A 14,619-nucleotide genomic window follows, 5' to 3' on the forward strand; every position below is an offset into this window, starting at 1 on the left:
AAATCATATACATGGCAATATTATTCTATGACTCTCCCCTTTAATACTCATATTCTCAGTGTACATGTAAAATTTTTCAAAACATCAACTTTAATCAAATGCTTTGAGGTTTCCCTGAGTAGGGAATGAGTCCCTTATCAAAAATATTTCATTTGATGTTACTATAATTCAATTCTTGTTTTACTGCTCTTAAAGTCACATCCAGTAATGGCATTAGTATACATGATACGACTGTAATTTGTATAATAAGCATGAGTATTAAACTACAACATAACAGGAAAAAAATTTAAGGACCTGGATCCAAGACTTGCCATTCAATAATAATCTGAGTTATGGTAACATAAAAATACCTTACAGTGCAATGCACAAGATATACAGTAATTCTAGAAACAAATATGAATAAAATGAGTACATTATAATCAATGTCTTGGCAATAATCATGAAATAAAAGAATCCCCAAATTTATGCCCCTTCAACCAAAGAGCATCAAATAATGAAGACTACAGACTAAAGACTAATTAGCAACCTATAAACAATTTAGCTGCAAAAGTATTTTTTTACTTTTTCTAACTAGTCTTGAAAGGTGACAAAAATAAAAGGAATAATTACCTAGACATTTCAAGCTGTCCTTTTGCACTTGACGCTCTGCTAGAGCCAGCCTGGTACCCTGAAGAGGAAGCAGCTCTTGAGCCACGGCCTCCTCTGGCACGGCCCCTCTGGGATCCACGACCCCTAATATGCCATAAATAAAAAATATGTAACAAAGAATTTAACATCACATTCACATACAAAATATTCTTAAGCTTTTACACTTGAAATAATAAGACAAACAAGATACTGTCAGCTTCATTTTTAAATTACAGTAAACATTCGTATCAGTGACATAACCCAGCCCAACCCTCTTTGTTGTGATTTTCAGCTACAGCAGACAATGGACTATTTACCAACACATCTAATTTTTCCTTACTAATAATAAAGGTTTTCCTGTCAATTAAAAATATTCTAACAGTCTATACATCAGGAATGAAGTAGTACAGACAGACAATGAGGACTCTTAATACTGTCTTTATCAACTCAGACAAGGCATATGCTACAGTACTTAGGAAGTAGGAAGAAGTTTAAGGGAGTAGAACATACCAGAAAAGTATGTGACACTAATTAGTGAAATGCAGAAATGTAACCACCACTGTGAACAGTACTGTAGGGATGACTAGCAGCTTCCAGGTCAAGTAGGACTGCATTACAGGTCAGCACTGAGCCCATTCTTGTTCAATATTGTGCTGAATATAATGACTGATGATATAAAGGAGGAGCTTCCTTTGTATATTTTGTAAACTGATGACATCATTTTCATTACAGATTCTACAGTGTAATTGATTACAGATTCTACAGTGTAACTAGAGAGAAAGGTATGTGGAGATATGTATTACAGACCAGAAAGATGATCAGTCAAACAGACTGTATATTATGACAAAAGGGGTGCATGATAACCATCGAGCCACACTTAAGGCTGGGAGAAGTAAACTTCAAGTGCGTTTAGGTATGTGGTCAATAATTGACCGTAGGTAACATGGATGAAAAGGTTAACCTTCAAATTCAAGTCAGGTGGTATAAATGGAGGCGGTATCAGGCATAGTCTGCATTAAGATAGCCACTATTAGGTTGAAAGGCAAGGTACATTAGGCACTGGTAAGTCCTACTATGCATGTAAAGTTGTATGAACTAGAAGTTAGCACCACCGAAGAACACACAAGAAAATAAGTGAATGTGTCAAAATTGAGGATGCTCAGAAGGATGAGTAGGGTGATGAAAGAGACAGGATAGAAATGAATGCATAAAAGGATGAGCAACTCACTGAGGCGTCAAAGAAAGTCCCACTGTCTAGTCAACATAAACTTGGTTTTACCCTTGTAAACTTTCTTTCTGGTTATCTTAGTTTTCTTACAACTAAGTTTACTTCAAACAAAAAGAAAGTGCAGAAAAAAAAGACAAGGTATTCCATTAAATTGTACAGCATTCCAATACAGAATTTAATCATAAAGAAAAATATGTCAACTTATAGTAAGTCTCAAGCAATCAATGCATAACAGACACCATAATCTTATTTACCTTGTTGGTTTTGATGAGCTGTCATCCATCTCATCAATTACAATTTCATCATCATCGCTGTCCATACGATGTTTAGAGCGCGTCCTATTGGGGTCATTAAGCACAGCTGCTGCCTGTAAGAGTGACCTTTATTAAATAATACCACAGTATCAGTACTAAGGCTTATACTAACTTGACCAAAAGCGCACAATTTAGCTTTGCAAATTTTAATTTGTTGGCAGATGACCGTGACAGTAAAATAGCTGATACTCATAAACTCACAGCATGACTGACAAGCTAGCTGATGTAAAAAGTACATTCAGCAGCAGAGCAGAAGACTACCCCTGCTTCAAAACCTTCATCATTGCACCCCAATCACATTGTATTGAACACAACAGTCTAAACCATATTACTTATCACAACAACAAAAACAACTATCGTCATATCAGTCACAACTGTCTGGACCATCATCAATGATCATAGCTTGTTTAATCCTTCGGGCCAGCCCTAGGAGAGTTAATATTAACTCAGTGGTCTGGTTAAACTAACGTTAAAAAAAAAAAAAATCATCAATGATCACCATCTCTAGTACAGTACAGACATGGCTATCCTCTTCACTACCAATATCATCTATATCCTGCAGCACCAATGTCTTTGCCATCTGCTACCTAACCATAATCATCATAGTCCTCATTTCATTCTTCACTGCCTCCTGATGAGGACTGAGATTTAGTCTCCCTTCCAATGGGCAGAGACTATCTTACCTTCTCTCCCCATAGTCTTTTACCCCACCCAACTACTGTTAATCTTAAGGCAAGTTAACCTTTCACAATATATATTCATAGAGTGTTTAGCAAAACCTATTTCAATAGTTACAGAAACATTATAAATTACAAAATTTTCATACCATTATCACTTCTGATTGCTGGATTTTTCTTTAGGAAGCTTTTTCTTTATTTTGATAGCCTACAGATGTTATGTGATGTTCGCTCATTTATTTTTAAAAGTTAACCTTACAATAAGACTAGAGTACTAGTATAATTGAAGGTGACATGTCCCATGCACTGCATTGGACTTTAAGCTGACATTCCATATTTTGTTACTGTTCATGTCTTACCTGGAGATGTACTACTGTGTTATTCACATATTAATTATAGCACATAAGAGAAGGGAAAATAATAACAGAGAAGAAAAAGTACAATACTTTTTGGCTGAGCCTTCCACCTTTAAGTATACTATATGTCCTTAATCCATATCAAAACATTAAGACTTATAATATGCACCTAAGATGCCTATATTTTCTATGCATATGAGGATTGGAGAGGACAACTCATTACTGCTGAACAGGTTAATTCTTTTTATAAAGCACATTTAAAACAAGAATATGTCCATGTGTTATGTTCATGGTGTTTATTTCTTCTTTAACCCACCATTCTTTCACATGGCTAAGTGCATACAGTCATATACATCTCAATGCATTAAAAAGTATTCCTCATGTAACAATCCATAAATACAGTACATATTACAGTATTCATTTCCAAGATGAATTTTATCCACATACAAAATCCAGCTTACTTATGATCTTTTTAAGTCAAAAGTAAATACTAGCATTTTAAAATTCAGACTTTACAGATAGTCCCCAGGTTACGACAGGTCCAGCTTATGACATTCTGAGGTTACGACGCTTTTCAAATATATTCATCAGAAATTATTTCCCGTTTATGGCTCATGTTCCGGGGTCATGATGTCAGTCCAATGGAAGAAATATGGCTCCAAAATGGCAGAATAATAAAAATTTAGAGGTTTTTTAGATGACAAACTTAATAAAAATGCAGTTTACAACATTTCCAATACACCCAAAACATTAAAATAAGGTTTTCTTAAGATTTTTGACGATTTTCGACGATTTTTCAGTTTACGACGATTTTCGGCTTACAACACGGCGTAGGAACGGAACCCCCGTTGTAAACCCGGGACTGCCTGTATCTGCAGAGCAATACATACCTCATCTTCTAATTCCTCTGCTTTCTTTCTCTGTAAACGTTCATCTCTGTATTCTTGAATCTTTTGAAGTACTTGTTCATCCTCTGGTTCCACATCTGCTTCGATTAGGTATTTCCGGGTCTTTTTAATTTGATGCCTGAATGTTAAGGGAAAACAATTTAACAGTGGAGCATTATACAAAACAATTATGCTTATTTTTACAATAATGCAACATCTGGTCACTAAGAAGTCAACAAAAAACAAAAACTTTTAATGAGACAAACTTACTTGACAATATCAACTAATGCACTGCTATCCTCCTTTTCAATGTAAGACTGGACACTAAGAGCCAAACCTCTCTCAGTTAAAAGAGACAGCTGACGATTATCATCTTCCATTTCATCAAAGTACTTCTTTACAAGGTCTTCCACTCTGGTCTACATATTTTCACAAAGGAAAATTTCATCAGCTATTTACTCTCAAAATCTAACACTTTTCTGGAAAATTGCTCTACATCTTTAGCAAGTAACATCAATGTTTAAACAAATTACTACAAGAAGTACTGTAAACAAAAGTTAAGTTATCAAATATTAATGAGCAATAATGGCATATACTGAATTGCACAATGAAATTATGCATACTGGTAAATTACAAGAACAGGGTATAAACAAGTCTTATATGAGCTAATCTCAAAGTACTGTGACTGCCAGTCTTGTGCATGAACAAAGAATACCATTTAAGCTCCTGAGACAATTTTTTCTTCACAATTCTCATAAACTGGATTCAAATGAGTCAAAATAAATCTAAATATCTGTCTCTTAAGCAAAAACTCATCCAATCAAATCACTATAGACAGATAAGGATGTAGGATTTTCTTTGCAATGAAGTTTTACAACAACATCAAAGTTTAGCCATTGTCACACCATTGCCACCAAGCTTATGAGGCTCTGAAAATTTACAATCTGCATGACCAACAGAGAAAGCAACCAGTAATCCTTGTTGGATAGAACATAACTCCTATGCCACAAGATACCCAACATCCTTTATATCACAAGTATCTGCAATCATATCTCTTATCCCTTATATATGACAAGCATGATAGTAAATGTAACATAAAACAAAACACTCACTGTTACTTCGAATAAGGCATCCATGTTTTCATCATCTACACCACTTTCAACCTTCTTCTTCTTCTGCTGGACTTCTTTCTTGAACAAGATCATGTCATTTGGGTTGGCCAGAAGCTCTTCAAACATATGACCAAACCTAACAGTGTTAAACATTTGATCTTCATGACTATATTCAACTCTCAACCTTATCAAAGGTTTTTTGGGTTGCCGAGGATGACCTGAAACAGAATACATCAATTTTAATTACCAGTGCAGTACAAAACAAATTTTGATGTAATACTTACAAATACATCTATACTTCTTTGTTTATTCTAAGGTAGCCAGCCATCTAGCAGCAGACTTAAGTTAAGAGAGCTTGCATAAAAACGAACATTCAGCCAGCCCTTGATTTACTTATGCAATTTGAAAACATGCTGACTGACTACAATCTTGAATTTGTTGTGTGCTGAGCACTATAAGGGTTCCAACAGTCTACTGCCATTTGCAGACATACTCAGTTACAATGATGCTACCCCCTCTGTGACTGAAATTTGGTGTTTCTTCAAAACTTGCTGTCTGATAAGTACTGTAATTATGATTTGTCTTGTTCTTTTACTACTGTACTTATATTGTGTGGACCTTTTGTTTCATTGAAAAATGCCTTCTAAAAACTGGTCCCATGCTAAAAAAAAAAATCAACCAATGGGTATTAATCTTATAAAAGAGGAATTTTAATACAGTACCTGTGAGTAGTCCTTCAGCTTTCTTCAGCATCTCCCGAACATGGTTTTCAACAAAGCGTTTCACGACAATTTCACCTTTTTCACCAAGTCCGTGATCACCTAAACTCAGGTCCTTCAACAGAAAAAAATTTGTTTCTTTACAAACCTACTGTTAATAATTAGCATACATTCTTGAGTTTCAAAGGCCCTAGGCACTTCAATCTATTTCTTAACTGTCAAAAGTAGAGCAGAGGTACCAGTCAACTGCTGATTCATTCCTGTGGCCCAGATCCTTACTGATCAACAGTGTTTACATGAATGCTCTATTTCTAATTGTCACTAATCATTCATTTCACCATCATTCATTCATTGCTTTGCCAGGGCAATAAAACAATCAAGTGATAACTCTTTGCCAAACAGATAGCATCTGTGGGATGGTAGTTAGAAAGCATCAATCATAAGTACTTTCTGCTTATTGCTTATTTGTGAGGACAAAGAAACTGTACACTCAAAATCTTTCATATATACAGTAGTTTCAATGTCTTACCCTGGTTCATCTCGGCACAGCAATATATATCATAAATAACTACTGTATAGTCTTACTTTCATATACTGCAATTTTCGTCTATTTGATTTACAAATGCAGATGAATAAAAAATATTTGATCTCAAAATATTTTTTTTATTCTGATACGACCTAACGGTTAAAAGCAGTCTCAGTACGTTAAAAAAAAAAAAAGTAAAAAAGCTTCTAAAACTTTAAGTCTTTAAAAAGGAAAAGAACTCCCAAACTTACCTCAAAAACAAAGGGCCTCACAGTCTTCAACTTAAACTTATCCACTTTGAATTTCTTGTCATGAGTCACTTCTAAAATGGCAACGTGTTTTTCCACTGATTCACCAGCACATAAAGATGTTGCAACTGAACTGCCTGTCAAATCATTTGATGTACAATTAGCTATATATCTGTAGGATGCAAATGTATGGGACATACTTAGCATTAATTTTAATATGAAGCATTAATTTTGTGCATTGGAAGCCAAGATATATGAATGCACTTTCTATATATCAAAATGATAAAATAATATATGCAAAGCACTATATGAATATAGTGCAGAGAAAAGTGTGAGTTTACCAAGATGACTGCAATATCAAAACATTTTCAGTAAGCAATAGTAAGAGCATGTGACATTTTAACATTATCATGCATCATTTATTTCTTTAGTCAGTCCATAAACTTCAGACACAGCACTGAGGCAAGGTTTCATGAATGCTTTTCCCCTCTAGTTCTATAATTAGTCCAGATCTTGATCAAATACAATTTTGTGTTGTCAACCAACAGTCCATCCTATCAGAAGGGTAAATGGAGTGGGAGAAATGGTATGAAAGTTTGATTTAGTTCAGAGAAAACCCTGAAGTGTTCCATCATACATCAAGGTGCTAGGAGTCTGGGGACTGACTAACTAAAGAGCTACCGCTCTTCACACAACTAACAAGTAAAACAATGAAAGCTCTCCACTACAGCTATCAAATGAGCTATTGCCCTCTTGGAACACTTTAATTAGCTAATAAATGGTTTCTCATTACTAAATCTTATACTCCAGTGAAAGGTCTTCCCTAGACCTTAATTAGCATAACTCACCTGGCTGCACAACAAAAAATGAATCATCAGCACTCTGGCGAGGATCAATTAGACATTCATGTTCATGGCCCCAAATGACAAGATCGAGAAATGGATCCAAAAATGACTCTGGTATGTAATTAGTCATACCATGCTTAGTATGATTCTGATGTAAAACAAAGATATTAAACCAGTCATCCATGGCTTCCAAAGGTCGAAGCATTTTTACCTGGCGAATGAAAACAATTTTAATTACATAAATAACCTAGGAGATAAAAAATTAAAAAATTATCATAAGCCACAGACCATACATCAATGACAAAAAAAATCCATATAGCCTCAAAGATCTATCAAAATGTCTATAATTTCCATGACCTCTAATATTTTGTCATATGCAGATCACTGTTTACTGTATACCTAAAACTCAAGCCAAAGGCAAAAGAGGACTGACTGAGTCACAATAAGCACAAGTGACTGGAATGTGGGCCAAGGCTAACTGGTGTTACATGGCATACATATGGAAGTCAATAAGTACTTAAACCATAAACTATGAATCAAGCTTTTACAGGGTGTTAGGATTTGGGCCGGAAAACAATTCCTTAAAATTGTTAAAGATGCTCTTGTTGAATTTTAAGTTCAGAAATATTACATTTCAGCAACCTCAACCAATAAGGGAAGTGGATACCTAAATAGAATGGGCTGGCTGTCCAGTAATGAAAAAAGGGTTATCTTTATTTATGTTCTTATTTTCATTTTTTTTCACCTATGTATTTATCGTTATCTTTGCACTGTGTATTAGTAGTTGTTTAAGTACATTATTTGTTTTTTATATATTATCGTTTTCATTATTTGCAGATTCTTTATATAATTATTTTTATTTACTTACCTGTTAATTTGCAATATATCTATTTTGCTACGCAAAGTTCTACACACTCAGAACAATCCTGCCAAAGATTTGAATAAATCTGGAAACAACTCCTGGTAGTGCTACAACCACTCTGATATATAACAAATCAAAGCTCACCTGTATGTCAATATACTGTACCCATAGCACAACAAAGAACAAGCAATTCTTGAAAACTACCAGATAACATATTATGCTGCACCATTCTGACACACATAATTATTATATAACATCCTAATTGGGTAAACTTATGTTTTACTGCTGAAAATGTTGATTTCACTTATGAAAATCTGGATATAGTAAAGCCAAGTACTGATGCCATTCAGCACTTGAGACAATTAGAGCATCAGTCCACGCATAACATCATGAATATATCAAAGTTAAATATCTGGCATAACAAACAAATGTCAGTAAAATGAAAAACACTTATCTTATATCTAGAATTAGCAAGGGATACTGCTGACAATCAAATTAACTATACAAATATATGTGCAGTACATGCAGCTAGGGAGATCATTATATACCCTCAACCAAAAATACCAAGGAAAATAGTTATAGAAAACACCTCCCCATTTCACTTGTAACATCTATAACACCTTTATATAAAGGCAAAAAGGTAAGATTTGATGTGAAAACATATGATTACTCTTACACACATTCTTCCATTGTAAAAAAATACAACCACTTACTGTACATACTTGCACTTAAAAAAAAGTAAGAAAATTAAAACCGTCATATTAATGAAAAAAAAAATACTCTAAATAAAAATTATGGCTGAAAAACTGAAATATTCATGCTGCACACTCACAGAAACTGCCAAAACTACAACAGTCTAGGGTCAAACACTGGCTGGTAGTAATTCAAAATGACTGATAATTTTTCATTGAAAATAAGAAACATATTGCAACATATCACAAATGCTAGTACCCTGTGCCAGAAAAAACTCTTGAAACAAAGAATCAATAAAAATTTCTCCTTTTCTGGTGGACAATTAGGCTATGTAAAAGTAATGAGTTATGAAACAAATTCAAGATAAAATGAGAACATTATTGTATGCAACTACAACTGACCCCCCTGTGTAATACACTTTTTGAGGTGAAACACCAGATTTCTTCTACAAGGATATCCCTTACCCACATGAAACCCACAGAACACCCTTGATCATTAATGTAAATAAAGCTACTTGTCTGTCAACTGTCCAAGTATAATAGTCTTAACAGTAACAAACCAGAAACATTTATTCAAATACAAATATGAGGCAGCAAAAACTTTTTCACTGTACCTTGTCATTTCCAAACAATCTAAACAATCTCTCATCCTTAACTGATGAAAGACCATACAAGGCCAATTTGGTTCGCCCTTTCTCCAGCAAAATTGGTGATATACTGATGTCATTAAGATCTGTGGTGCGACCAAAGTAATTAACAAGACCAGCTGTTGATAGCATCTCCAAGGCACAAAACTGACCCATACCTAAAGGAAAATGAAAGAAAATTATAATACACCCAGAGTAATATAATTTATGATACTGACTAATCTACCAACGATTTCATGAAATAATGTTTAGTATGATGTATCAATCTATGAACATATGACTGCCCATGCAAAGGGCAGGGCATAAGGCATCAGGAGGCCTCTATTGGCCTTTAAACCCTTCTGCTAATAATAAGGGTGCCAGTAAATGGTAAGGAGAACGATCATGAAATATACTTAAATATACACAATATCCACTTACCTGATGGGTCATCATGATTACCATGGATGGAAAATACAGGGATTGACACATTCAAGTTTGGATCCTGATAGTTAACTATAGGATTTTTGGCATGTTTGAAGTTTTCTACAGGGTCACTCACAAAATCAAATAATACAGGCCTGTAATATAAAAAGTAAAAATTATCACCAATTAATGAAAATGCAGATAAGATGGATTTTATTATGTATATGTAGTGACTGGATATTATATAAAAATCTATAGTTCAAAATAATCTATTTCAGATAAAACCCTCTTACATTTAATTATCCATTAATGCCTACCCATCATTATAGTAATTCATATTTATCACCCCCAATAATCATATGTACAGTGAATGTCCCGTATTTGCGGGGGATGCATCCCACACACCCCCGCGAATAGGTCAAATCTGCGAATGCTTAAAACCCCTCTAAAAACACTTAGAACTGCCCATTTTGATAGCTTAAACCAAGAAAAACCCTGTAAAAATGCTTATACCTGAGTATTTTAATAGTTTTATCACAAAAAGTGCATTTAGTCATGAAAATTATATGAAAATACAGTAATTAGTGAATATTTCTCAGTGAAAAATACCGCGAATAGGCGAATTTTCCGCGAATGATGGCTAGATATGTTCCACAGAGAAAACCCGTGAATGCATGAGTCCGCGAACCATGAGAACGCGAATATGGGGGGTTTACTGTATATATATATATTTCTTGTTAAATGTTCCAAAGTTCACAAGCCTTTTGTCAGTGAGACAGATGAAGGTAGGTTAAGCAGTTCTGTTTCTCCTGATGACTCCCAGCTTCCTACTGCTACTCACTGAGGGTCACCAACCAACCATGGTTCTGCTTACAATCTTTGAGAGAGTTATGCTCTTCAAAGTAAGGCACTCTGACTATGCATGCTATAGGTCACAGTAAGCACAGTGCCTCAGTGCTTCCTCAATCATCTGTGACTAATTGATATTAACATAAATTATCAGTGCGGTTCTTGTTGCCTCGTGGGTATGTTACAAACAACAGCTATCCAGCAGTGCCTCATCAAATCACCCTTCCTCTCCAACTCACCAAACCCATCTACAACTGCCTTGTTAATAAGCTTCATTGACTACACCGACTTGCACTTATAAGGAACTCCTAGTACAAGACAAAGGCTTATATACTTTAACCAAGCAAGTGAATATCTATAAAAATAGGTCAATATTCATGACATCTCAACAATGCTAGATTTTGTATCCACAATGGTCATAAGCCCACCACATAGGAGATAGATGGGTTACCAACATTGGGCTGAGCTTGGTATCTGTTGACTTGACCACAAAAAATATCTATATAATTAAATGTAATATCTAACCTTCTATCGCTAAATACTGTATATGTGCATCGGGTGTTCCCTTCATAAAGCAAGGGCTATTAAATCCTATGCAGAGAATACAAAAGCATCAACATTTGACAGCCAAACAGTTGTTTCATTACCCAAATGCTAAGAAAAAGTGTAAAACCCACCTGTCACCAAAAGTATATTTTCTCAAAAGGTCCATGCAACGAACCAAGCACTGTCGCGATGGTTTATTTTCATGAAAAAGGTCACCTCCCAGCAAAATCATGTCCACCTCCTTCTCAACTGCCAACTCTAATATTTCTTCAAAGGTTTCAAAACTGTCATCACCTGAAACATTTGGCACTTACAATTTTAACCTTTATGTTCAATTATGCTAATACTGTAATAAACATTTATATAACTGGGGTAGAATGGACCAAAATATTGTAGTGTGTTTCAAGTTGATTATATCTGGTAAATAAATCCAATTCTGTTAAGTTAATTGTGTACATCACAACCTCAACCTATAACATAACACTACTTTAAATACTTTTATATTTATTGATGTTTCTAGAAATAAACAGGTCCACATTGGTCAGTGCTACACTATGTAATATAAGTCAATGTAATATAAGCTCTTATACAACTGGGTTAAACACTGCAACACTCATTAATTTTTAGTTTTAAATTTATTCAACTCACCCCTTTCAGTATCTCTTTCATTATATCCCAGGTGATTATCTGTTGCGATTAGGATTCTAAAGCTGTCTTCAGCTGTTGCCCCCATTTCAAACCTGGAACATAAGATCGCTTTCAGAACAATGAACATTAGATATTAAAACTACTTTCAACAGATTCATATACTGCAAAATCCTATGTCCTACTGTATGTCCTATATAGACGGCATACTGTATACACAAAAAATAGTAAATACTGCATGTCAATTTCACTACTGTTTTTATACTACTGTATAAAATTAAACTTCTGCTCACTCAAATTGAATACTGTAGAGTAATCCATTATGCAACAAAAGCAAATATTTATATTCATTGAATATCTAATGTATTCAACTTTTTTAATTTTTAACCTGACTGTATGAACCTTGAAAAAACAGACATGATAAGTAATTTTAATAGAATAACATAAATGTAGTGAATATGTTGATGTACTTTCACACCAACATGAATTATAAACTGTGGTTTACCATAAAAAGTGACTGAGCAATACAATCAAGAAGTGCAAATATGGAATTCCTTCTTCAAAGCTCCACCTTGCAATTCGAGATTAACTAAATTTGTGGTACAGCACAGAATAGCCCTAATTTAGATGCACAATTTGAATAAGCTGTGTCAGAGAAAACTACAATTTAAACTGTATAATAACTGACCAAGGATATGATCTTCATAATAAGTTAGCTGCAGAAGAAGCCATCATAAAATAAGTTATACTTCTGTATATATCTAAGGCACCAGAAAGTGACCCACCCCCCCGGTTAAGTCATATTCCCTCTGAAATACCTACTACAATTAAAGGGTAGCCTAGGCCACACCACATGTTTGAACAGAAACTTACACCCACTGATCACGGATAGATAAATACAAGGGTCACGGCTATGTGATGAAAATTCAGCCATAAAAAGCCAAAAACATAAGGTTTTTTGTGGGGACAAAAAAAATTTACATTCAAAGGAATAAACCAAAATCCCAGAATAAACCTTTGGGAAAGAATGCAGTCTCCTTAAGAACGACTAGAGAACAGTGCTGTGCAACCATTTACATAAGCAAAATTTTAAAAAAATTACTTTCAACGGAAAAAATTGGGGCTCACCAAACTGACAGAAATACAACAGGTGAGTTGACTTTTGAGTGGTTTAGAGCCTGCAGAATAACTTTTATTTGTTAGAGTTTCACAAGGAAGCAAACCAACAAAAATATAGCCTAGCTGTGACCCCTCTATCTGCATAGTATCCAAATGGCAAGAAATTAATTTGTCATAGGCCTAGGGTTTGTGTTATTAAAAGTGGCATAACTTTTACCATAACATGTATTAGGCCTAGTCTAACAAAAATATTCAGCACACATTAATGTTTCCTCAGGCTATATTTTTAAAAATTTTTCTTTTATAAAAAAAATTTCTGAGATACCAATGGTCTAAGACAGTGGTTCTCAATATGGGGTGCATGGCCCCCTAGAGGGGGGCATCAGCAATTTCCAGGGGAAGAGGTATGGGCCCTAGGGAAAAATTTAAAATTCTCTAATTATATTTGTTAATCTCTTAACACGAGTGAGGAACTAATATTTAGTAACTTATGAAAAAAAGCAAAAGTATCACCTTATAACATTAGTTTCCTATAGTATATTACTCTGGTTAGACTTGTTGGGCTACCCATGTTTCGTAATTATTTACCTCCCTCCCTATCCCTCAAAACCCCTTCTCTTTCTCTTTTTTTTATTTTCCTTTAAATGTGAGAGGGAATTTTACTCATAGATGCAAGGAGGGTGTGGAAGAAAGGACCAACTCTTAGAGGGGGCTTAGTAAAAAAAAAAAAAAAAAAAAAAAGTTAAGAACCACTGATCTAAGACATATCAGATAGCTGTTATAATATACTTTTTTATTTTGATGACAATTAATTATTGTTTGTACCAATAGGCCTAGCTCTTCCTATCTGTACAGCAGGTGCAGCTTATAGTAGGCCTATTACTTTAAACCTGAGCATGTGCAATGTTGCATAGTTTAGACCTTGTACTAAAACATTACTCTTTCCAACTGTTTGCATTGTTTTTTTGTTTGTTTTTACGTGTTAAGAGGCAATGTCGAGACAATTAAATTTCTGACGTGTAAGTTCCTCTTTGGATGGGTCGATATCATACTCGGCTAGCACTCTGCTGGGCCTGTGTTCAACTCTCCGGCTGGCCAATGAAGAATTAGAGGAATTTATTTCTGTTGATAGAAATTCATTTCTCTGTATAATGTGGTTCAGATTCCAAAATAAGCTGTAGGTCCCGTTGCTAGGTAACCAATTGATTCTTAGCCACGTAAAATAAGTCTAATCCTTCGGGCCAGCCCTAGGAGCGCTGTTAATCAGCTCAGTGGTCTGGTTAAACTAAGGTATACTTAACTTTTTTCCCCATTA

General features: G+C 34.7%; 1 protein-coding gene across 8 annotated transcripts in view; it reads right to left on the bottom strand.

The window, feature by feature from the left end:
* mre11 (double strand break repair nuclease mre11) overlaps window positions 1-14,619 on the bottom strand; it is a 52,482-nt gene that overhangs the window by 15,205 nt on the left and 22,658 nt on the right. For all 8 annotated transcript variants that reach the window (XM_067129206.1, XM_067129208.1, XM_067129209.1 and 5 more), the window contains exons 2-13: window positions 12,189-12,280; window positions 11,672-11,834; window positions 10,161-10,300; window positions 9,708-9,898; window positions 7,543-7,750; window positions 6,698-6,831; window positions 5,924-6,035; window positions 5,202-5,419; window positions 4,360-4,508; window positions 4,093-4,228; window positions 2,110-2,222; window positions 610-732 (exon numbers count right to left, since the gene is read on the bottom strand). In XM_067129206.1, the coding sequence (XP_066985307.1) occupies window positions 610-732; window positions 2,110-2,222; window positions 4,093-4,228; window positions 4,360-4,508; window positions 5,202-5,419; window positions 5,924-6,035; window positions 6,698-6,831; window positions 7,543-7,750; window positions 9,708-9,898; window positions 10,161-10,300; window positions 11,672-11,834; window positions 12,189-12,280 (1,779 nt within the window). The remainder of the gene's footprint in view (window positions 1-609; window positions 733-2,109; window positions 2,223-4,092; window positions 4,229-4,359; window positions 4,509-5,201; window positions 5,420-5,923; window positions 6,036-6,697; window positions 6,832-7,542; window positions 7,751-9,707; window positions 9,899-10,160; window positions 10,301-11,671; window positions 11,835-12,188; window positions 12,281-14,619) is intronic.

Source organism: Macrobrachium rosenbergii, chromosome 27 (assembly GCF_040412425.1).
Source record: "Macrobrachium rosenbergii isolate ZJJX-2024 chromosome 27, ASM4041242v1, whole genome shotgun sequence".
NCBI classification, from domain to species: domain Eukaryota; kingdom Metazoa; phylum Arthropoda; class Malacostraca; order Decapoda; family Palaemonidae; genus Macrobrachium; species Macrobrachium rosenbergii.